The following is a 25,775-nucleotide window of genomic DNA, read 5'->3' on the forward strand; positions in this document are numbered from 1 at the left end:
TAGACCATGACTACCTATAATTATGAGGGTGATGGGGTTGCACAGTGGTGAATAATGTGGGCTCCTAGGTCATACAGACTTGAGTTCAAAGCCCACCTCTGCCACCTACTTGCTGGGAGACATTGGGAAGGTTATTTAACTCTGTAAGCTTCTGTTTACTCATCTGGAAGATAAACATAGTAAAACCTTGAGCTTCGGGCCTTGCCATATTTATTTTCCAGAGAAGCAGACTAAACTCTCGGGTCTTCATGAAAATGAAATCAAACACCAATATATGTAGTGTTGAAAATGGTCCCTGGTATGTAACAGCGAGCCCTCAAGAGAAGTAGCTATAGGTACAGGGTTGCTATTTTTAAAATGTTGAAAATAGGGGTGCCTGGGTGGCTCAATTAGTTAAGCATCAGCCTTCAGCTCAGGTCATGATCCCAGGATCCTGGGACTGAGCCCCATGTCAGGGAGCCTGCTTCTCCCTCTCCTTCAGCCTGTCCTCCTGCTTGTGTGTTCTCTCTCTCATATAAATAAATAAAATCCTTTAAAAAAAAAAAAAGTACATGTTTCAAAACCTAAAACGTGTGTTGTAAAATTTATAAAAAGTCCAATCACCATCCCCAGACCCAAATCCTTTCTCCAAATGCACAGAAATGCTTGTAAACTATGTTGACAACTTGCCTCTCCAAGACCAACCCAACTCTCACTATTCTTTTCACCTGGGTGAGTCAGTGGAAAGGTTCTCCCTGGGCCCAGGGGCAGGACTCCCAGACCCCCAGGCACAGCTGTATGGACTCACGTAGCCTGCAGGAGGCATGACTGACAGTTAATGAGCTGAAAAGAGCCTGTCTCAATGCCGCTGTGTCATTCCTGCATTCTGGAACAAAGCAGTAAGCTTCACAGAACACAAGCTGCCAGTGTTTGGGGTCAGCTCTGCTAGAGTAACCACAGGTGGGAGGAGGAGATGAAGTTGACAGGAGAAACGTCAAGTGAACCAGGAACTGGAAAGCCTTCATCAGAAACTGAACTGCAAGCTAGAGGTGAGGAAGTAAACGCACTCTGAGCGGAGGAGGGTAAGGGAAAACCTGGCCTCTGAAACTAGTTAATGTTTAACAAATGCATTGCTCGCTGCCAAGTTTCCTTACTCCATCAAGTGAGTCTCGGCTACTCTAGCCACTCAGGTAAATATGCTGTTCCATGCAACAACCCCAAGCAAAAATCTGTGTCCAAAGGAAGAACTCAGGAAAACAAGACTGGAAACATTTCAAAGTAGGGAAACTTGCATATACATTCATCAGGTGTCTGAAAGAGTCTAGGTGGCAAAGCTTGCTAATCTAAGATCATAATACCATTTGACACGAGGGTTCAAAAAGAGAATGCATCTGGAATGGCCCCACAAATCGTCCTACGCCATACAAATCAAGGAGTTACTATTAGAATAGTTTGCAGGGTTTCCAGGATGTCAGATGCAATATTTTATCATACCAAACCAGTCTTTTACGAAGTTTGAGATTAACATTGAAGTTATGCTGTATAAAGCATATACTAACTGATATTTCTGTCTTTGTGGAGGGGCCTCCTACATGGAGTTCCCTAAGACTAGATACATTCCATGCATAAATAAAGCAAAAAGAATCATGTTGATTTAATCCATTCAACTCTGTAAGAACACATTTCAGCAAAGGCTAATGATCAAAACAAATGCAGCCTTTTCTAGCTGAAGAATTCAACAAAGATGAAGATTATTCCTCAATTAAAAGGAATGAAGTCCTAGAGGAAATGGGCAATGGAATTTTCTTAAATAATATGTTTGAATTAGTTTGGGAAAGGGTGCTGAGTTTTTACATTGCTAACTGGGTATTGAAAAGTTTATCTACACGGTACAGCATCTCTTTTCAACTCTTCTACACAAAGACCGTTTAATACGGGAAATTTTCTACAAAATTTCACAACATTCTCGAAGTTAACTTACCGGTTTAGAAAACCACAACAATTCAGGAGGGCGATTCAGATATCACGGTTCACCCATCAGGCACAGAGATCTAACTTGACTACTGGTTGATGATGCTTGCCTCAGGCCTTGCTCTCAGCCCCAACTGGCCACTTCCCTGGCCTTTTCCACTCTGGTTTATTTCTGATGAGATAGACCCCTTCTCCAGCTCTGCTGCCGGCTCTCAGCTTTAGAGTTTCCTACCCAGTGGTTCAAGGAGCCAGAAACGCTTCCTGTCCAGAATGGCCTCTTTTAATTTGCCAGGAGGTGGGATCGACCGGCATTGCTGTTTAACTATGAGCTGAAACTTGGCCTAAACCCATCATTTCAGGTCAGCACCAGGCAACTGAAAGTAACTTCTGTACATTCATTACTTAGTAGACGGATGTGACTAAATAAATGAAGAAAAGGAAACCATCTTTGGGAAAGGCGATACATTTCCTTAGAGCTTAAGATAAAAGGAAAAAAAAAACACCCCAAAACCAAACCAAAACAACAACAAAAATAAAAACTCCTTTGTTTTATATTTTGTGAGGCTTTTTGAGGACACCAAAATGTGGCCGTATGTATGCCTGCCTTAGTAAACTTGGTATAAAGTGTATAGTTTGTCCTTGAAGGGCGATATATACCTGGATGTTTGTTTAGTATGCATCTTTTCTCTTATAACAAGCACTTAATATGTGCCAGGCACTGTACTGTGTTTCATTATATTACTGTATTTAATCTTGCAGTAACTCTGAGGTAGTAACAGCAGATGGGACAGAGTACTAACGGGGAGGATGAGGATGTATGGGGAAGGGGTGTTAGCGGAACCTCCTATTCAAAAGCCACCCATGGTTGAAGTGAAGGTGATATGCTTACTTTAAGAGCTTGCTTTACACAACACATGCCTTTACAAAGGTCCCAAACAGTAAGGCACTGCAATGGATTTCATTCTCTGTTTTGGGAAATTCATGGAGGAGGACATGTCTTGTGTCCTTCAAAGCATCTTCAAGAGATTTAAATTCCTCTATTAAGAACTCTAGTCTTATGTAGGGGGAAATGGTTGGAAAACATTATCACTGGAACTGTGATAATTTATTAACTTATTTTATTAACTTAACTTATTAATTTATTAACTTATTTCTTTTAGTGACTTTAAACATTACAAATAATACTGGGGTAGTAAAACTCTCAGAGAAAAATATGATTTTAGGACTACTGTACTTTTTCCTAGTGTGTCATTTGGAGAATACCAGTGAACCATGGATGTGCATTGCTGCTGTTCACTGACAGAGGCTGAGTACTAGTCCCAGGTTCTGCCATCCGTATGTGTGATTTTTAAAATTAGCTAGGAAGAGGAGACTTGGAATGCAGAAGAGAAAGTCTTCTTCAGTTCAAAATACTGACAGGTAAATCAGTTGCTTGGGATTGCCTACTTTCATTACAATCTCTACTCTTTTCCTCTACACTGTTAACCCTTGAATTTTATCAGAGTGTTAGAGAGGCAAGGCAGTGCAAATCACTGGTATCTGCCTCTGTCACTTAAAATTGTCAGGATTCCTACACCTTGTGAAGGAAATTATTTGAGAGTCTACCCAGATTTTTACTGATTTCCTTCTTCTTATTATTGTTTTTTTTTTTTTTTTAACAGCATTAGCATGCTCTGTAATTTTCAGATATTTTGCAACTGGTCCCTTTAAATTCCTTTAGATTCTAAATTTAAAAGAGAGAGAGAGGGAGGTCAGGTCTTTTCAAACAACAGTATACAGATTGTCATGGTAATCTGTGAGCCTGTCCTGCCCTAGACTGCATTTTCTTTGATTGCTTTGGTCTTGGGTAGCTTTACAATCTGGGGTGCACGCTAGACAGCAAGGCCAATTCCCCATGCATTCTGTTGTAACTTTATTTTATATTTTGTGGATTCTCTCCAAAAGTATCATTCATAACGCAAATGTTAACATGCTCTCTCTTTGACAGCACAAGGAAAAAATACCTTAAGAACATATTTGCAGGCTTCCTGAGAAACTTCTAAGTGGCTTATTCAACTTATTGAAACCAACTTGACCATTTAAAATGACCTAGTACCTATTAATTCACTTTACTCTGTCATACTGACAGAGACTTTATAGTAACCAAAGATACGTTTGGACCATGAAGTCAGAAATGGACTTGGAGGCAGTTATCAGTGTCTGAGTCTCAGAGAGTCCACAGCCCATGTCACCGATAACCCAGGAGAATCTGGGCTGAAGAGTTACCTGTTCCTTTCCTTTGGGACAGTGACTCCACTTCTCACCAGTAACGGAATATCCTGAATTAGCTGTCATAATAGCAGACCCCTTTGGAATTTGCCCAGGACTTATCCTGAGTTAGACAAATCCAGAGTCAAAAAAACATAATTTCTTCCTTCTGGCCCACCAGAACCTGTCTTGTGGAGTTATTTGAAGACCAACTGCATTCTTGTTAGAATTATTAACTCAGCCCATACACCTAGTCCTTTGGTTTTCTGCTGGCAAAAGCGCAGGGGCCACCTAATCAGGTTAGAATCTTGTTTTAGTTGTTAATTTTTATAAAGAGATGTCCATCCTGTCTTTATCCAGTTGATTTTTAGAATATATGGAGCTGGTCTTACTTGAAAACAAAAAGTATTTGCAATTTACTCTCCAAAATATAACCTCACAAAATATAATTTATTGCCCAATCCACGCAAGAAATACAGTCAAAGAGAATGATCTGAATGAAGCCAAGGCCCTGAACCCTCCTAAATCAGTTTTTCCTTAAATGTGTTCCCCAGGGAAAGTGGTTTTATAAGATGTCACTTCCTGGTATCCGGTGAAAATTGGTTTTATGATGAAATATACCAGTCTAAACAAAGTTAAATGACTTTCTGCAGATTTCTCTGAGACCTTCCTAAGCATGAATTTCCAAAAAGGGAAAGAGGATATAGCATTTCCCAACTTATTTGACCACAGAAACATTTTCCCCCCGAACATCTAACAGGACTAGTCTTCTGTGAAGCCAACTGAGAAACTGTTTCTAGATAGTCTCCATACTATTTAGAATTAAGCCGCGGAACAGAGTGCTCACCTGAGCCTCCTTGTTCTGAGCCACTCACCCTAGGCCCATACAGTTTTATTGAATTATCATTGTTGTTATGCCTCTGGTTCACTGTGGATGCTACAGGAAACTTGCAATTCAATTTACCATAGGAATGTTTAATTAGTCTACTACATCTCCTAGCTTTCCCTTTATGAGATTTGTATGAGAAACTGCTCCTCATACATCAAATTCCTGGGAGAAAATTCTCCCAAACATCAGGTCCCAGGAAAAGCTGTGTTAGTAGGCTTTTACCATGGACATGACAAATCTTTCCTGATCATACTCTCCTCTTGGCTTACATCAGGGAAGCTCAGGCTAAATGTATAGCCCACTTTTAGTAATTATTCAGTGCCTTATGTTTCATATTTTTCTGTAATATCTCTCCCCACCTTTATCATATTAATTAACCTACATTTTTCTTTACATTAGATTTATCTTTTTATAACCTTTTATTGAGTCAAATATTTTTTTATCCAACTACTTCAAACCCTTTAGGTAATGCATGAGAATGTAAATGAAAATATGTTGTCTTTACCCACACCAAAATCATATTCAGACTGCCCCTGAGGAGACAGAATATGATTTTCTCATGATCCTTCATTCAAACGCCATCTATGCAATTCACGGTCTCCCATTGTCCTGAATCTTCTTCCTTAGACTTGCCAGTGGGTGCTCATACCTCAGGAAACGCAGAGACGAGATGCAGCCTCATGAATGACCTGCCTCCATTAAATCCCAACAGATAAACTGCCTTTTGTATGAAGGTTTACCAAAACCCACTCACCATTTTCTCTCTAAGTTTGCTTGAATCACCAACTGGTGTCACTTAGAAGACTCAGAAACACTGCCCATGATTAGGTGACTAAGGGAATGAGGAACCTTGCTTTATAGCAGTTGACCAGGGTCCAGAATTTACATAGAATTAAAGCGCTGACTTTGGGGAAAAGATGAGAAAAACATGAATCTCTCTTCACTTAAAGTAATGTCACAAAATCCAAATTTGGCAACTGCCTGCATCTGGGATGTGTGTTTATAAAATTAGAGCTAATAAAAGCAGTGACGTGCAGCTTTGGATGTCTCAATTTAGTTAACGTTAAACTCTCAGCTCTTATGTGTGTACAAGCATATCGCTCTTCGCTAATTTATCTCCAGTACTTATTTCTGAACTGCTCACATTTTTAATATTTTCATATGTGATAACTTTAAAAATGTAACTCAGAGTTCACGGACTTAATTCACTGAACAGATTTTCCTTTAACTTTCGGTTACACAGTATCCTTTTGGACAGGCCCCTTTGGTCACCAGCGGGAAACAGAAAGTGGGCTCTGATTCATAAACTGAATTTCCGACAGTTGTCACTTTTTAAAGAAAGAACTTGAGCAATAGGGGACAGATGGGTTCTCCCCACTTTCGTGTTCCATCTGTCTTTCTGCCAGTGCATCCACGCTCCGTTTCTGAAAGTAGTTGGGCAAGAAAGTACTGGACACAGAGAAAGGGTAATTCCCAAAGAATAAATGATTGTTTAATTTCCGTGGACTCTCTCCAGTTGATGGGGGGCCCACCCACCAGGATGAGCAAGGCCACCACTCAGGTCGGGCAAATTCCCAACATGCCATATGACCTGATGGAGTAATGAGAGAGCCAGCACATTACCCATGGCCCAATGCCATTCACTGGGAACATAAGGAAGGCAGTTTATTCTACTATAGTTTAGTTCAGCTCAGGTGCGATCTTTAAAAAGAGTCTCAGATAAAAACTCAATGAAAATGCAAATCCGACTTTCACTAATTCCTCTAGTTGCAAAAATTTTCACTAATTCCTCTAGTTGCCAATATTTTCCACATTCTGTATTTTCTATCAAGAGCAGAAGTCTTTTTTTGTGACAGCAAGTGTGTCGCACACACGCACTCACACAGATGGACATGCTCGGATCCTTACAGTCCCTGCAATAAGCTGGGTATTGCAATAACTCCATTTCACAGACCTGGACTCCGGCAAAAGAAAGGTTTTTTTTACAAGTTGCTTGATAATTATGGGTGATAATGACATTTAAATAGTCCACAAGACTGGACATCTTAACATTCCTATTAAATTGATAATAAGAGCGTTAAACAGGTATCAAAGAAACATGTCCAGGTAGATATGAATGGCATAATAAGAAAAATGTAAGAATAGTTTCTCTTTCTGAAAAGAGTACCTGTGATGATGAATCCTAGAATTTTAGAGATGATGGGAACTTCTCGTTTATTTAACCCAAACCCTTTATTTTATGGAAGAAGGAAAGAACGCCCAGAGAAGTTGTGACTTGCCCCAGAGCACACAATTAATTAGTGACAGCTATAGAACTAAAATCTGATTTTCGCCTTACCTTGAATTCCTTGACCAGTTGTAGAAAAATTATAAGCCACTGATTTCTTCCACATTAGAAAGTTGCTCCATTACTTTAGGTTTAAGTTTCTCTGCTTTATACCCTCTTGTTCAAGGAGTTACTGACTCAACCACAGAGAAGACTTGAGGACCAGAAAAAAACCTGAGAAATCACAGACTGACCATTTCATTTTCTCATCAAGGAGCGAAGGCCCAGTGAGGTTCTGAAATTTGCCACAGTAAAAGCATGCAAGAGTGTCTAATAAGAGCCTGTACCCCGGTCTCCTTTTTTTCTGATTTGGTGAACTTGTCTGTAATGGTGTCCACAACATGCCGTTTTAAGCATTTAAAATAATTTTTAAAAAAATGTTTAATAGGAAGACAAATTCTTTCACAAAGCAAATAATCACATTCACGTATTTGCTTAGATTTGGTCCAAACAGCATGTGTGTGAGTAGAGAGGCTTTCCGCATGGTGCACACGTAGGCAACACCCCAGAGCCATCAAATAATGACATGGGATCCCAATTCTCCCTTCCTGTGACCTAACATGCTCTTCTTCCAGCTCCCCAGCATCCTCCCTCCTGTCCATTCCCAAGCGCCTGCTAGTTAGGGACATAAAGACCATTCTTATTTCCATTCTCGCCATACAACAATTTCCCCATTGATTCAGTGAGATTGTGGGGTAGCGATTATGGGCAGTATGACTTATGATAAACTTTCACTTTGCAAAACAGCACGCTATCTTCAAATTCTCTTTTAAATGGACTCTAAACTCCAGAACTATAAAGAAGGCTAGAGAAATGATGCATGTTGTTTTGGAGCATGCCATAAGATGAGCAAGTTTAGATTCATCCTGGGTTTGAGCAACTAATTCTGATCCTATGCATCATCAAAGATTCCTTTATTTCTCCTCTTTGTTTTTCCTTCTCCTGAGTGTATCCGCCGTTGAATCATGTCCATGCCCTTCAATGATTAGCTCACTGCAATGAGGTCAGTGGGGAGCAACTTACTCTTGTTTGCACTCTTCCCAACAGCCAGGAGAGATTATGATCATAAGTAATGCCCCAAATTATATTAATACAATGCTAAATTTTCCTTGAAAGACTGACAGTAACGTAAAGAATTTTGCTGATACTGCTGTCACTTCGATACTGATATGTGAACTACAAAAAATAACGGTGTGATTAATTTAATACACACTTGATAAGCTTCCATTGAATGATTAGTAAAATAACTTGACATCATGCACTCCTGGACACTAAATGTTCAAGGAAGGTAAAATACACAGCGCTTTGCTTCCATCAGTGAAATAAAACCTGACTGGAAATCTCGTCGTGAGTGATTAATTCTGATTCTGTCAAATGGCTCACTGCAGCATCCTAAGTAGAAAAGACTGAAATGTCTTTGGCATATGACAGACTCCAAAATCAATGACAGGTCTAACATTTTAACACTCATTATAAAAACCAAACACAGTTTAGTGTATCAAAGAGCATGGGCTTCAGAGTTATATTCAAACACCAGCTCTTACTACGTAACCTGAGAGAAGTTACTTGACCTCTACGTGCCTGTTCTCTCACCCTTAAAATGGGTATAATAATAGTTTGTACTCCTGGGGTCTTCTTTTTTTTTTTTTAAGAGTAAAATAAATTGAAATATATATATATATATGGCTCTCGGAGCAGTGCTTGAAACATTATAAATGCTCAATCAATATTCTCTACAATGAGTGTGAAGCAATCTAATAACACAGTAAACCCAATAAAATCATTTTGCTTCTGCTTTCATATGGCTTACTGTATGATGTCAACAAATGACGAGTTCCCAATCACTGGACTGTTGGAATTCCTTCAAGTCTCCCCATGATCTTCATTATCACTCTTAATTTCTGGCCATTCATTGACTTCAGACATCCCATTGCTCAACACAAAAAGGTGACAATTTTCACATTTTCCATGCAGGCAAATGAAACATAGACTCAGAATATACTTTCAATGATCATGCATGTGTTCATAATTTCAAATCCGCAATAGGAATATAACCTTCATCCCAAAAGAATATCCAGACTCTTAACGAAATCAATTATTATAAACACATTTAAGAAGATCCACAAAGCAATTTCAAGCTCTTTCTATATGCAGTGTTTCCAACATGATACACTTTATATGCATGCCAAGGAACATTTACCAAGTATAGATTACAAAATATCATCAAACAGTTATCAAGTGCCTACGTCCATAGTGATGATGGCATCTGGTAAAGTACCATTGTCAGAAATCTCTAGAGCTAAAATGAAGCTGGTTTTTATTCTAAGCCTAAGGTATTTTTAAATCAAGCCACAGGGAAATAATTACTTTTGTTTCTATTCAATCAAGACCTGCACACAGAGTTTATGGAATGACATAATATCCTTCCTGAAATCAGACTGGTATGTAGGACCAGTATCCTTCACACATAACCAGTTCCTGAACCTTTACAAACAAATCCTAATTTCCAAGGAAACAATCTCATCAACTCCTACTCGCGAGAATACATATTGTTCCTTTTGGAAACATTACAATAAGATTTTCACGATTACAAACCCGAACTTCCCTTCTAAAATTCAATATAATCTTAAATTCATTTATATAAGTGGAAATTGTATTTGTATAATGGCTCTAGAAATTCCTGGTAAATTCTGTATCACCAATATAACAATTTAGTTATTTTGTTTGTTTGTTTTAGTCGGGGAGGAGGGTGGCCGTAAACTTTGTAAACTTATTGTAATCATGTGGGTATTATGTGGGTGTCTTTTAAATGAGGACCAGTTAGGGGCTTCCTAGGAATGCTCATTTTCAAGCTTCTACAGACCTCCTCTAAGATAAGGAACATGTTTGAACTATTTGGGGAGAATGATGAGTTTTAGTGACATCCAGACTGTTGATCTACTTTACTTTTACTTACTAACTTTTTTTTTTGCAGAGAATAAAAAGGAACATCTAGCAGCTTGTAACCAGTATCCTCTTCTCTCTGCCTCAGGAAACTGGTCCTTCTAAGCACAGATCACAAGCTTTGTTTTGAACTTAACAGATACCTTTATCAGAGGCAACTACTGACCTAAACATACAAGCAGAGGATGCGATCCTTGTTGTCAGCCCAATGGCCTGAAGAACAGATTTCTAACTTTCCCTTGTCACTAAGAGTGTTCTGAAGAATCTGGGCAGGGCTCAAGTCAGCCCCTCCTATCCCCCAATTAAATAAACAAATGTCCAAGTTTTAAATGTTAAAGTGTGAGCAACCTTCTGAAAAGCTCCTAAAATACACACTGAGTAAACCTGTCTGGTTTATTGCGTCGGCACGCGCAAATTCTGGAAACAGAGGATACCCCGTCCTACCGTGAAGTTTTCTGTGCACTTTATGTTGAAGTATGTGGCAGCCAAGTGCTGTCACTGCTTAAATCTGCTGCCTGAAGTTCTAAAAGTTACATGCAGCGTGGCATAGAAATCCAATGTATTGTAAAGTGAAAACAACAATGTAACAACAACAACAACAAAACTGGGTTAGCACGAAATAGAGACAAAAATCAGAATTAGCAACAGCCTGCCACTACCCGCCACTCACCTTGTTGAATTTTAGTCACTAGCTGATGGCGTGCTAGAATCCGGCTCATCCTGTAAGGAGAGCGCCTCGCGGTCTGATCAAATCGCAAATACATCTCCTGGCCCTCAGGTGTCATGGAATTGAGATAGTAGCAGCCTGAAGCTGGGGTCCTGGGGCCCTGACTGAACATCTCGGCAGATTTTCCTTTTGCCACCTCACTCTGCCCTGTGGCTGTTTCCGTCTGTCTCCAGTCTTAGTCAAAGAGCAAGGCACCCAGCCCGGCAGCGCTGCACCGACTAGGCGATTTTTAAAAAGAAAAAGGAGTGCCAAGAGCCACAACTCAAGAATTCCAACCCCCCCCCGGCCTTCACGTGACCCCGGGCAGCCAATCCGAGGGAGAGAGGAGGACGGGCGCGTACCGAGTCAGCCCCAAGCCCCGAAGCCCGGCAGATCCAGCCCCTAAGATCCCCCCCGCGGTGCTGAAGGCAAAGGCAAGCATCTGAGATGCGGCAGAGCTGACCAGGCGCTGAGAAGCAGCACTCCCTGAAAGAGTTAAAAAGAGAAGGATAAAAGAAAAGGCAATAGAATTAAAAGTCAGTCCTGGGCATAGATTTCCTTTCCGGCTGTTAAAAGTTAGAGAAAGCACATTTGCATTCTCTGAGGCAGCTGCCTGCCAGGTTAAAAAAAAAAAAAAAAAAAAAAAAAAAAGGGTGTGATAAACGACTTAAGTGAAAAACTACTTCAAAAAAGCATAAACACCTGAGTATGTTACCACACTGCATTATAAAGAAATGAATCAAATAAAGCTCTTCCAGGGAAAAATAAACTTTCAAGTGCTTTAACACCCAGACTACAAACACTCCAGATTCCTGACCTGCAGTGGGGCAGCGGAGAGCTCTTACAGATGACTGGGAGAGGCAAAGGGCAGAAGCAAACATATTGTGAAGTACCTGTTCCCCTGTAATCTTTCTACTTTCCCAATTTTTAATCACCAAGAGACGAAACGGTTATGAAGTACCTTTCCCATTTAAGACACTGCCCTGAATCACTGTAAAGACTCAACTTCATGCAAAGGTACTACGGCCAACTGCTAAGATCAGTAGAGAAGTTATACAAAAGCTTAAGACTTTCACAAACTTTATGTAAAAGGTACCTCAAAAAAGACACAGAGATAATGTTGGGGGGAGCAATGTTATTTTTGACTCTGGTGATCATAGCAGGACTCATAGAGAAGATATTCTGGTGGGCTTTAAAAAAGTGGGTGGGATTCTGACAAGCAGAAGCAGAGGAGGGCTTTGAGGGATGGTCTATGCCCCCCATGTGTGGAGATCAGGAACCAGAATGCATGTTTAAGGAAACTGTGAATAATTCAGTTTGGCCCGATTTGAGTATCCATATGGGAATAATGAGAATTTCCCCCCCAATTTTTCCTCCTTAATATTATTCGATGTGAAGAGAAAAAGTCCATAGAAAACATTATTGAATTCTGAGCCTGGGGCTAAATGAATGAAGTTCTTTGAAAAAGAAGCATATGGCCAAGCTGTTCTTACTTCTGGCTGACTTATTTTGAAACATAGCCTGGCCCACAATTTATAGTCCTCATGATGAAAAGACTCTCAATTAAAAGTTTAATGAGATATAAACTAGGACCCCAATTCTGGTTACTGTGGCTAACAGTGGTCAGCTCTAACACATTTCCCTATGGGAATTTTTGCTAGCCCGATTCTGACCTGCAGCCCATCTCCCATAACCATCCTACTACTCATCTCCCATAACCATCCTACTACATACATGGACAGAGCCTGCAGTAGAATACACTCTCGCTCAGGTCAGTTGTGAGCCTCTTCTGATAACTATGCAAGAGTAGCCAAGTGTCGGGTTTTCGATAGCATCACAGTAGAAAAGGAAAGAAAGATCTCACTGGATTATATTGTTCTCTTTCCATTCTTATTTGGGGTTTGATCAGAATTTTGCCATGCCAAGGCATCTTTTGTGGAAGGTGGTGGGGATCTAAGGTCAAGTGACTAATATGCCAAAAGCCTGGGCATTAATGGTAGACTGGGTTAGCACTACACTTCAACACTAGATGCCTGTAAGGCCCATTTCAAGCCTAGATCCAGCACTAGTTGCCATCTGTTGGAGATGCTAATGTCAGCTACTTTGTGCACATGTTTTTCTTCTGATAGTCCAGCATTAGGGACATCCCTGGCATTAAACAAACACGTATTCAAGCCAGACACCTGGCAGTTTCTACTCTCCCACTAGAAGAGAATGGAAGGAACATGGAGAGAGAAAGAAGACCACGGAACTTAGGAACTTGGGCTATGTTCTAAAAACCATGCAAAAGGAAGGAAAAGGCAGGAAATAATATCTTGTTGTTTGAGGCACCTGGGTGGTTCAGTGGGCTGGGCCTCTGCCTTTGGCTCAGGTCATGATCCCAGGGTCCTGGGATTGAGCCCCGTAGGAGGCTCTCTGCTCAGCGGGGAGCCTGCTTCCCCGTCTCTCTCTGTCTCTCTGCCTACTTGTGATCTCTCTCTCTCTCTGTCAAATAAATAAAATACAATATCTCATCGTTTTATAGCTGTGAATAATACTTAAAGACTGGCCATGTCCATGTCAACCTGATAGTTCATTAGCGACTTGGCTACATTTTAACCCACTGAGCCCAGGTGCCCCGACTTGGCTACATTTTAAAAAATAAATGGAATGACTCTCTCTGAGAAGCACTGCAGTGTATCATGGTCAGTTTGGTATTAAAAAACAAAAATCCTAATGCCTCTGTTCTGCACTAAAAGTCCTGAGGTGTTTTGTTCTGAAACCGTCAATGATTTTGTATCCTTTGACATATATGTAAAGATGCATCCTTTCATATATAGATAAAGAGATCCAACAACAGGAAGCATAGTATTTCATGACAGACTGGCAATGAAGAGCCAGAGTTAAAAGTACATGAAGAAAAAAAAGGGAAATTTCTATTCCCTGATTAAAAGAGGTCAGACAGGGACGCTTGGGTGGCTCAGTGGGTTAAGCCACTGCCTTCAGCTCAGGTCATGATCCCAGGGTCCTGGGATCGAGTTCCGCATCGGGCTCTCTGCTCAGCAGGGAGCCTGCTTCCTCCTCTCTCTCTCTCTGCCTACTTGTGATCTCTCTCTGTCAAATAAATAAATAAAATCTTAAAAAAAAAAAAAAGAAAGAGGTCAGACAACTTAGAACAGAGCCTTATTTTTCTAAACATCAGTATAAGGCTTAATAAGGGGATCTATGAAGGATTATGTAGCAACATTTCTGTCTCCAAGTTTTATTTTATAGTTCAAGTATGCAACTGCTCCCCATGTTTTTGCCAATTCAAATGCCCAAAATACCATATTTAAAGCAGGTAAGTAACACTGCTTTCTTATTAGCATCCTTAATGCCTTCTTTTATGCTAATGAAACCCATGCCCTTTTATGAATTTTTTTTTTCCATTTTTAGACCTAGTGATCACAAATAAGAATCACTGGAGGGGCAGTTTTGTTCTGTTTGCTGTAAATGTAGAAGCAAGAAACTGCTGACCATCTATCTTCCGGGCTGATAACATCCTCCGTGAATCTAGTTGAGAGAACTCCTCCTTTTCACTGGTGAGTGACTAAGCACTGAAGAAATCAAAGGGAGGGAGGAAGTGCTGAAAACCCAAGTGTATCTTTCAAGATTGATGCTGGATTCCTTCTTTTCTAATCCCTTCAAAAATGAGGAAAATGGATGGCACTAGCTTTTAGTTTTCATCTCTTTTCCTCTTTCCTACTTTGGTCAAGAGCAATCCTCACTCATATTATTTCAGGGATGGGATAAACAGAAAAATACTGGAACCCAAAGAGAGCCATTAACAGAGAAGGGGAAGGGGCATGCATCCAACTCAATTTCGGTTCAGGTCATGATCTTAGGATCTTGTAATCGAGCCTCACATTGGGCTCTCTGTTCAGCGTGGAGCCTGCCTGGGATCTCTCCCTCTCCCTATGCCTTTCTTCTCTTTCTCTCTCTCTCTTTCTCTTTCTCTCTGGCACCTTCTATGCGCCAGTCACATGTTTTATTAATGTCCACAGCAAACTCCTGTGGTATCCTATTTTATGGAATAGGAAATTAAGAATCCCAGAACTGAAGAGATGTCCTAGGTCATAGAGCAACCAAGTGTAGAGCCACTGTCTCTCTCCAAGCTGATGATATTTGAACTTTTTCCACTATCACACAAAAGGGGTAGGGAAGGGAAAACTGGGGCACGGAGAGTGTGCAGGGGAAACTGGTTAGAGGAGAGGATTTTCATAGAATATATTGAAAATCATCTTAATCCTGTTTAACTGCATGAGATACTGGAATGCCTAAATGAAAATATAGTTAACCCTTAGATACCACAGACTTATTTGTGGGGATCTACTTCCAAGCAGATATTTTTCAATAAATATATTGGAAATACTTTTGAAGACTTGCAACAATTTGAAAAAAATAAATTGCAGACAAACCACATAGCCTAGAAATACTGACGAAAATTATGAAAATGTTAGATATTATTTTAAGAATACAGTATATAACACATACACCATATTAAATATGTGTTAATTGAGTGTTTATATTACCGGTAAAGCTTCTGGTCAAATGGGCTATTAAGTTTTCGAGGAGCCAAGTTATATACAGACTGCATGGAAGGAGGTGCCCCTAACCCTTTGTGTTGTTCATAGGTCAACAGCATAGCATGGGATGGCTAAATTCTTGTAGTGGTTAAGGTGTCTGGAGAGCAAGCTACACAGCTCAGAGCCTTTAATTAACCAGTGAGAACCATGGGCCCTTTTAGAAGCAACCCAAGGTTCAGAACTGGAGACCCCACACACGTACCCACCCCAGTCTTAAAGCTTGGGAGCTTTAAGTCAAGAAGGAGCTTGACTATCTTTTTGTTTAACAACTCCTTTCATAGAGTAAGCTGCTTGTCCTCTGCTTTCTGTTCATCCTTATGGCTAATTCTGCATATTCTCTTACCTTTCCCAGCGTATTTCTTCCCAGTGAGAACTTTCCAAATATAGCCAAAACTCTGAAATCTGAACTTCTAAACAAAACTTTTGCTATCAAGTCTTTTGACAGATGATCAAAAGTAGTGCTCCGTGGAATCTTGTGTATATGCAGAAGAAAGCTAGGTGCACTTTACAGAAGCCAGGAATGGCTCCCTGTGCTTTCATCTGTCTACTGCTCCTTGACTCCTTCACACACATTCCAGCCTCCTCATCAGCCTGTTCAGAGGGAGCCAAGGTAGTTCTGCCAAGCAGGAAAAAAATGTTTGCGATCTAAGTGGTAGGAGGGAAAAGGTCCAACTGATTGAGAGGGCTGCTTCTGAAGCTAGTTGAATCTAAAAGTTGTGGGTTAATGGCAAACCTTCCTGTGGGTTCTGAAGCTCACTTTGAGGATTTCCACCAATTGATTTGTGGAGTATGTGCCCACCTTTGTGCCAATAAGCCTTCCCAGGATGTGTGCCCCACACGCCCAATGACCAGGGCAGACAAGTCACTCACATTCGTAGCCATGACCAGGACGCTCCATGAAAAGTTTCAGAGTGGATTTTCTTCTGACTCAGCTTCACCAGCTCTAGATCAGTTAGAGTTCAGCTCCTGCTGCTGGACTTGTGGGTAGTAACAGATTTGCCTTATTTCGTCTCAGCCCTCCCTACTGTCTTTGGTTAACTTTGCCTCTGTGGGTCTCCAAGAGCACATGCCCTTGCCCTCATGCCATCCCCTGGGGACCCAACCGTCAGCCCCAGCTCATAGGGCAAGCGATCTGGTCTGACTTGTCCTGGGCTCATTGCCTATACCCATCATTCCAGCCAAACCAAAATTCTTTCATTTTGCTAAGTTGTTTCAAAGATCTGGAACTGTGTGATTCCCTCTCCTTTCACCCTGTCAAAAATCTATTGCCTTCAGAACTATTTTCATGACTAATTGCAAAAATATTTAGTATTAACAGTCATGTTAATACTTGTAAATAGTCGTTATGTGGCCCATTAATTAGATTAGCTTGTTACATGCTAATATGGAATCCACTTATTCATTGTAACACCTATTGGCATAAAGTTTTTACATCTTAGATTTGGAAAGGATATTAAACAACCTCTAGCCCAACCACTCAACTACTACACTGATCAGTTAAGTAATACTCTACCCACATAAATGAATCGCTGTATCGCACTGAGGACTACAAACTGTTTAAAAAACTTTTCCTTTATCATTTCATTCACTGACTCTAATTCTGCCTTTTAGAATTAAATAGGACAAATCTATTCCTTCTTCCATATGCTTGTCCTTCAGATGTTTGTAAAAAACCAAACTGTTCCTTATAAGAATCTTTATCTTTATCTTTTCTTTTCTTTTCTCTTTTCTTTCTTTCTCTCTTTCTTTCCTTTCTTTCTTTCTCTCCTTCCTTCCTTCCTTTCTTCCTTCCTTCCTTTTTTGTAGGCTAACCATTCCTTTACATCAAACCACACACAATTTCGGATAGCCAATTGCTATCTTTTGGATCTGGTCCAGTCTGTTAGTACCACTTTAAGAATATGGCACTTCCCCTAAACTTAGAGCTCTAGGCACAGTAAAGCACAGCAGCATATGATACAAATTGTGCATACCTCCTGCACTTAGGACACTGTATTTTTATTGATCCAATCTAAAATAGGTGAAGTCTGATTTTTTCAATCTATATTTACTCAATCATTAATCCAGCAAGGGCTGACTGCTTGTACAGCATTGTATTGAGTATGGAAGACACGAAGGTAAATACGATGTAGTCTCTGCCCTCAAGGGAGAGTCTGCCAGGGAAGATAGGAAAGAAACTGATGTTAAGTGTTATGTAGCAGCCTATCTCCATTCCCTCATACTGTTTTACAGTCAACCTAAGTACTTAAGTCATGTGGTATTTATGTGTCTTCATAAAATCTGCTGTTAAATGAGTGTTTTCCATTTTAATGAATGACCTTTCAAACTTAAAAAAAAAAAAAACAGGTCTTCCAACTTATTGGAATTATTGAGATATTTTCAATTCCTGATTGTCATGTCTGGACTGTGTCTATTTCATTCACATTCCATACTTGGCGCCTATCACAAGTCCTGACACACAGCAGAATCAATAGAAGTTGGTTTAATAGAGGATTAAATAAATACTTGAATAAATGATAATCTGAATTTTTCCAAAGATCTAGAATTTCTACAACATCTAGAGGATTGGATGCATATTTTTTAGGCAATCATCATAAATGTTCCTCTTGTTGTTGTTATTACATTTGATTGGGTAAGAACTGGATAGTAGATAATTCAAGGGTTTTTTTCTCCAGAAAAAAAAAAAAACCCTTAAATGCACATATTTCACTTTGATGGTTCGTGGCAAAAGTATATGTCTGACCCACAAATCAAGGGCAATTTAAGGTTTCCTGTAAAAATGAGGGAGCCTGGAGGGATGAGCAATCCTTATTCCACAGAGAGAAGCTGAAAGGCACTAAAAAAAGGAAGGGGGAAAAAAAGGCACTATCTTCCTTAGCTCTGAATCAGCCCCAAATTTTATAAGCATGCCTGCTGTGTCTTCAATTAAAAGGTGAACAACAAGTGGCCACTTGCTCTTCATAGACCCATTCTGCATCTAGTTATCATCCACCTCTGCTTCTTCATGCTCATAAATATCTTTTCATAATCCTCACACTAATTTTGCTGGAGATTTAATTAACTTGCTGTCTGGTATTTTCTAGAATCTATGTGTTTTTGCCCTACTTGAAAGTAAAGGTAATTGCTCATTTTGGGTGTTTCTTTCATTTCCTTTTTTTAAGGATTGCTCTGATTACTAGAGGGGACCTTTGGGATTTGTCTGCACTTAAAAATTTCTCCTCCTTTACATCAGGTTAGATTCTATAGACTCTTTGCCTTTCTTAAACAGGTGAATATATTTTCTTAATGTTGACTCAAATTATAATTTGAATGTAAAAAGGAAGCTTGCTCATTAAAGAAATCCTATGATGAGTCCTTTGGAAAATCCTTTATTGATTCTCCACATTATCTGTTTCGTAAATATTTGAGATTGCCCAGTGAAAGGTACGCCACTATTTAGTTAGTATGCTGACCTGTTGCTCTGGAACCAGACTCCATTTTTTATATAAATGCTTCCCATCTGGCATCATGCAGCAGTTGGGCACTAAGTAAAGTTTGTAAATAATTCTGGCCCATAAACTGTGGATGAACAAGGGTGTGGGATTAATGATGCAACTGCATTTATTATATATCTAAACCAACATAACTTCTTGGATGAATTCAGCTCAGTACACCAAGAATAGGATAGAATGATTTCCCTCCTTATTCCTAATAGAAGACTATCAATCTATACTTTAAAGATTGGACAAGTGGTATAAGGAGGAGCAACAGCATTAAAACACATCCCATTAGGGGTGCCTGGGTGGCTCAGTGGGTTAAGCCGCTGCCTTCGGCTCAGGTCATGATCTCGGGGTCCTGGGATCGAGTCCCGCATCGGGCTCTTTGCTCAGTGGAGAGCCTGCTTCCTCCTCTCTCTCTCTGCCTGCCTCTCTGCCTACTTGTGATCTCTCTCTGTCAAATAAATAAATAAAATCTTTAAAAAAAAAAAACATCCCATTAAAAGAAAAAGAAGCACTAAGAGGTGGAGAAGGTAGCAAGAGAGCTCTCTAGAGCCCTAGATATCAGTATTAATGGAATTTTGAGGTGATGAGGAAGACAAATTTCAGGGTTTATGGCTGGGCAACAAAAGGAGATTCCTCTTTTGGATTGGGAGGAATGATTTCACCAAAAGTGATTCTGGTATAATGAAAATATTATTTTTTTATTAGAACCTGTTTCTCATAAGTAGAGACAAAGCCATTAATTAACTCATATTATAGTATCTTTCTTTTGCCCTTTCCTAGTCAAACATTTTTAGTGCATACTTCATGCCAGGCACAGTGCTAGGTACCAGGGCTACAAAGGTGAACACGACACTGTCCCCCTTCTCCACAGTATGACTTATCATGACAAAAGCTGAGGACAGTTACAACCACCAGACTGCATTATAGGGGCTATGGCAGAGGTATGAAGAGGTGCCTCTTGGGGGCAGAGCAGCTAGATCAGAACAGGACCAAATTCATTCTGCACAGCCAGAAAAATCATACTGAGCCCAGAGGGATACTAACTGGGTGAGAAGAAGGTGAAGACAATATAAAAAAAAAAAATCCTCATGAAAAAGAAAAAAAGAGAAATGCATCAATATTCCTATGCTATGATCCCTTGTTTAATTAATAAGAGGATTTACTATTTCAGATCACCATGTTACAGAGACCTGTTGGATTCTAAGACTCAACTTGGGAGGACACACCCCTCCCCTAAATGTTCCTCATTATTTATTCTCCCTTTTTCCATCAAAGCTCTAAAGAGGGGGCTAAGTTTTAGCTACAGCTATTTCCTGGAGGGCATTGTCCTTTCAGAAGGAGGACTATGGTGAAGAATGGTGAAGAACTAAGTGGGCAAACTGAATTCAGGAGTTATAGGCTTGGGCAGAAGGAAGAGGGGTCTGCTCGAAGGATTCATAGTGACAGCACATGTACAAGTCCTGAACCTACCCATCAAATGGTACTCTGGCACTGTGAGACAAACTATCCTTTGTCTAACCTGCTTTCAACATCAGTACAAAGCTGCTTCTGAAGATAAGGCAGATTTCCAAACCTATCCCCATCGAAGCTTCCCTTGAAGGTTCTTTTTCCTGGTGGTCCTTTGAATTAAGGGAAGAAAAAGGTATTGCTTGGCTGTTATGTCTCTCTCATACAGCCTTTCTGGGGGAGTTCCCTTCTATTCTGGAATATACATGTGTGTGTAAATATACAAAGATTGTCCTGAGATTTCTCATGTTATTATTTCTTTGGAACTTGGTATTTATTGAAACACAAAGTGGCCTCTGGCCAACCTCTGAGAGCATCATCACAATCACACCATCTCTTGAGACACAGACCTGTCTAAACAGACCAAGTACAACCACAGATAGCTGGGCATGATTACCTTTTCTTGACGCTGCTCCACCAAAATGACTCAACGCTAATCAATCCCAGGAAAATACAAAATACCAAAAATGTGTTTGCTGCATAGAAAAGGTAGAACATACCAAAAGCTACTTGTAGTCTTTAATAAACTTAAAATACCCTCTCTCCTTCTCTGACTTTGGGGGTCTCTAGAACTATCCTTGGCCTTGGCTTCTTTCTCAATATGGATTACTTCATAAAATCCAGGCCCATAGGATTCTGTTAATCAGTGTATTCCTGCAATTGGAAAATGTAGGGTATGGAATCTACTACAATTACATTTTGTTTAAAAAAATGAATGCATAATAAAAAAAAGAGTAGAAGAAAACATATCAAAAATATAATTATGTCCACTTTTAGGGTGGTGGAATTATGGGTGACATCTTTTAAATTTCCATTTTCTAAATATTCTGTCATATGACTAATATTTCTTATATAATGAGGGGCTGAGACCTAACCAGTGATTCATTTCAGGAGCTGTGGAGAAAGACCTCAGCCTTGGCTTATTTCCAACTGCATCTGTGTTTCATAGATGAAAGATAGGAAGGAGAAAAATCTTCCCCCAAATGATAGCTATTGTCTAAAATAGCTTGAACTTCTTCAGTGCCTCACACCATATTAGGCAAAATAAGGCAATCTTAGTGTTCAAAACAAGAAAAAGAGAAAAAGAGAGAGAATGAGAAAGAGAGAGAGAAGTCTATTAATTCCTTTTACAAAATGACTCTCCCATCCATTCCTTCTTGCCTTGCCACCTCCACCACTTGCGGACCAGCCCTCTCGCCTCAGTGACCCTGACCATCCCGGTGTGTCTCTGTGCCTACCCTTGCCTACCTGAGTACCACCTGAATGCCACAGAACCCTCAGCTTCTCAGCAGGTCCATCATATTACTCACCTGTTCAAAACATCAAATAATGTCCCACTTCTACGACTTACTGTACAAAGTATTGAGTCGCTTCAAGTGTTCCTTTCCTTATCTACATAGGCTCATCTGTATATAAGTACACATATATAGAGAGAGAATATAATATAAATACAGGCCAACTATATCTGATTTCTTTCCCATCCTTCATTTCAACTGGGTCAGCATCTAAACCAAGAAAAAAAATAACTAGTTGAAAGAGAACTTTGTATCCCTTCTTGAATGTAGCCTTTTGGGGAAAATTCCCCAGGGAACACTTAAGAACTGTCAAGGGCACAGACCCAACCTCTAGATTGGAAAGGATCTTCTCGGCTATTCTTGGTTTTAAACCCTGGGATAGACAACATGTTATGTCCTTACGGCTGTTTTCTAAGAGTTGATATTGACTTCAGTTTTGAAGAATCCTAAAGTTCTAGCCTCCCCAAAATAAGCGAAATCCATTTCATTACTATAGGGGTGACACCAGGAAGCATTTGGACAACGTGGTATATATATTCTTTATCCAAATACTCCCTGAAAATTGACTCAGAAGTGCCGTTTTTACCAGGGTATTTGAAATTCTAATTTAAAAAGAAACTTTGAAAGACACTATCCTTTTCTGAGAGTGGGGGGAAGAGGAAGTGATTTTAAACAGCAAAACAGAACAAAACAAAAGCAACTTGGCCCATAGTGACTCAGATCTGGATGTGGACAGTCCCTTTTAGTATTCCTTGGGTCCCCTGGGGTCAAGGTTGGGAAGTCACTCTGTGGTTCTCCTAAATTTTGCACAGAGCCAACTCCTCTATACTAGATTTTTGTCACCCTGCTCTAAGTAATTAGGTGAGTGGGCCCAAGCATTTGGAATCACTTTTATTCAACAACTACTTTTTGAACTCCTGCTCGGTGCCTGGCAATGTTCTTCGTACTGAGCATGCAGCAATGAATACACCAAGCAATGACCTCTGTCCCAGAGAAGCTCCTGTTCTAACCAATGCACATCACAGCATGGGTGTATTAACTTGTGATCTATAAGCCATCTAAATACTGGAATTGGGGAGCCCTGGGTGGCTCAGTCGTTAAGCATCTGCCTTCGGCTCAGGTCATAATCCCAGAGTCCTGGGATCAAGCCCCACATCAGGCTCCCTGCTTAGCAGGAAGCCTACTTCTCCCTCTCCCACTCCCTCTGCTTGTGTTCCCTCTCTCGCTGTGTCTTTCTCTGTCAAATAAATAAATGAAATCTTTAAACATAAATAAATAAATACTGGAATTGTTTGCAAAATTTTGTGCATATATTCACTTCTCTAGAGCACATGGTATTAGATTTTATCAGATTTTCTAAAGATGTGCTGCAATTATCAAAGTATTTTTTACATGACTTTAAGGTATAGTTCTAGAATAATACAGCCAGAAAACGGCTAGAACGATGGCTTTGGAGTCAAGTCAATGTGTTTTCAAATCAGGCTCTGCAACTTATTAACTCTATAAGCTTGGGCAAATAAAAATTCATTTTTTCTCACCTCTGTTTTCTCATCTATAAAACTGAGGTTAGGCCTCAGAAAGCTCTTGTGAGCTTTCTGAGCTCCCAAGATTACGTATGTGATTGGTTGAATTAGATTACGTATGTGACACTGTAAGGTTAGTGTCTCTCTCCCCCAACCTCATCTTGTAGGTTCTCTCCCCCAACCTCGTCTTGTAGGTTCCCCTCCAAAATGTGAGCAAAAAGTCTGAATCAAGTTCAAAGCACAAAGATAGACTCGGTTGTCTTTAGTAGCTCAGAGGTCCTCATCCCCAGAGGCTTTCAATTTCCATATCGGAAATGTCATAGGTTAGCAAGGAAAATCCTTTCCAAACTGAAAGTTTATGGTTCCATGAAATCCCCAGCATTCTATGTACCAAAAAGGTGGATGCCTACATTTTCCTTTGGAGAGTATTTTATGACCCAGTGAATGGCCAAACTTTGTTCTTTGATTCCTTGATAGAATAGATGCTTGTTTGGAAGCTATATAGTGATATTCAGAACAATTCTTTTAGTATAACTCCAGAAAGACAATACTCATGATGGTAATGAAATTGCCTTTCATTTGTTCAGTATTTTATAATTTTTAAAGATTTTAAAATGATAAATGTAAACCCTTCATTGTACTTGATAATGAACACAACCCTTTAAAATGATCCTTTAAAAGGGCATAGAAGGCTCTGTTTAGTTTTACCCCTGCTTCCTCTCGCAGCCTCAATAATCACATCCCACCTCTTGCTCTGTGCTCCAGGAACACTGGCCTTCTTTCTGAGGGCAGTAAACATCCCATTTCCTCTTCCTGGGCTATAACACCAAGTACGCCTCGATTGGTATCATCAACCACTACTCAACGCCCATCCCTCAAGGACCCTTCCCCTGCCTCTCTAGAGTTCCCTGCAGCACCCTGTAACATTTCCCCTGTGGCCTGTCACAGTGAATTGTGATTAGGGGGGAGGGAGTATTAAATTAAAATCTGTCTATTCCCCTAGTTTGTACAACCCATAAAGGCAGGGACCACCTGTCCTTTTGCTCATGATTGTATCACAGAACTTGGTCCAGAGCCTGGCATCTGGGAGTGAATACTACATTTTGGTAAGATGCAATGTTGGATGAAAGGCAAGTAGGATGGGTGGCATTTTCACTCTGCATGTAAGGAAGAAAAGCAATTTGCACAAGGGCATGTGACCGCCCAGTGGGGTTGAAGCATGGGCACCCAGTGCCCTGACTGATACTTTCTCCCCACTTCCCACACTGTATCTCTTCTTCTCTCTCTCCTCTTCCAGACTGGACTCTGGGCTGATCAAAGATAATTAATATGCCTTTTACTTGTATTAAGCCTTGGTTTATAGAGCAGGACTTAACTTAAGAAAACCCTAAGCTGCTGATACATCTCAAATGCCACTCTCATCAAATTCTTCTCTGGGAATTCCCACCTTGAGTTTCTTTTTCTTAGAAAACCAGGGCTCACCCACTTATTTTTAAGTAGTTCTCAGAATTACAGTCCTCCTTTTATACTTGTGCCTCCAAGCAGAGAACGTGCTCATGTAGAATTAAAGCAAGAAAGACTGATACAAGAACAAAGCAACGTTAAGCCAAAGGACAGTCACTGTGCTGCCCTGAAGATACGTCAGGTTAGAGAAAAGACAGCGCAAGGAACACCTGCCTGGGCGGGGGGTTGGGGGATGGGTGGAGAAGAGGAGTGTAATGGTGACCCCGGCCATGCTACCTGGCAGTCAAGTCCTCCCACATGCCTGACACTGTACTAAGAGGCTCTGGAAGTTAGGAACTGACTCAAATGTTTACTAAGTGGAAACACATGCAGGATTTGGGCTCATTCACCTTCACAGCAAGAGACCGGAAGTAAGGATAGCGCACATTTGTTGACACCACGTGTCAGGCACCGTTCTAAGCAGTTTAAGTCCTGCCTCTCTAATTCTCAGAACAACCCTGCGAGGTGGTTACCGTGGTTTCCTCATTTTACAGATACAACAACAACTGACCTCCTGTCCTCCTGCCTCCTCTTCCGCAGCTCCAGTGTTTCTCATTTCGGGGTGCCAGAATAATCCTCTAAAGCATGGTTCTGCTATATCGCTCATAAACAGGGAGAGGTCCCCCAGCGAGAAAAGGATGGAATTGAAATTCTTTGGTCCAGCCATAAAGGCCTGTCATAGGGGACTCTACTCCGGTTGCCTGAAAAGGCCTTGGAATCTGTAATATTTCGAAGAAAAGAGATTTCACTCCTGTCCCCACTGCCTATGAAGCTCTCTTCTCTGCTCCTTCAATTCCTACT

General features: G+C 40.4%; 1 protein-coding gene across 7 annotated transcripts in view; it reads right to left on the minus strand.

Annotated features, from left to right (window-relative positions):
- Positions 1 to 25,775, minus strand: part of STARD13 (StAR related lipid transfer domain containing 13) — a 523,155-nt gene that overhangs the window by 168,899 nt on the left and 328,481 nt on the right. The window contains exon 1 of one of the 7 annotated variants that reach the window (XM_004770798.3): positions 11,026 to 11,464. The exons of 4 other annotated variants lie outside the window; for them this stretch is intronic. In XM_004770798.3, the coding sequence (XP_004770855.1) occupies positions 11,026 to 11,194 (169 nt within the window). In that variant the 5' untranslated portion in view covers positions 11,195 to 11,464. Of the gene's footprint in view, positions 1 to 1,960; positions 11,465 to 25,775 lie in introns of those variants that run through there. 2 more of the 7 variants (XM_004770800.3, XM_045069764.1) reach the window with 2 other exon arrangements.

Source organism: Mustela putorius, unplaced genomic scaffold, assembly GCF_011764305.1.
Source record: "Mustela putorius furo isolate JIRA1106 unplaced genomic scaffold, ASM1176430v1.1 tig00003942_pilon_pilon_pilon, whole genome shotgun sequence".
Taxonomy (NCBI): domain Eukaryota; kingdom Metazoa; phylum Chordata; class Mammalia; order Carnivora; family Mustelidae; genus Mustela; species Mustela putorius.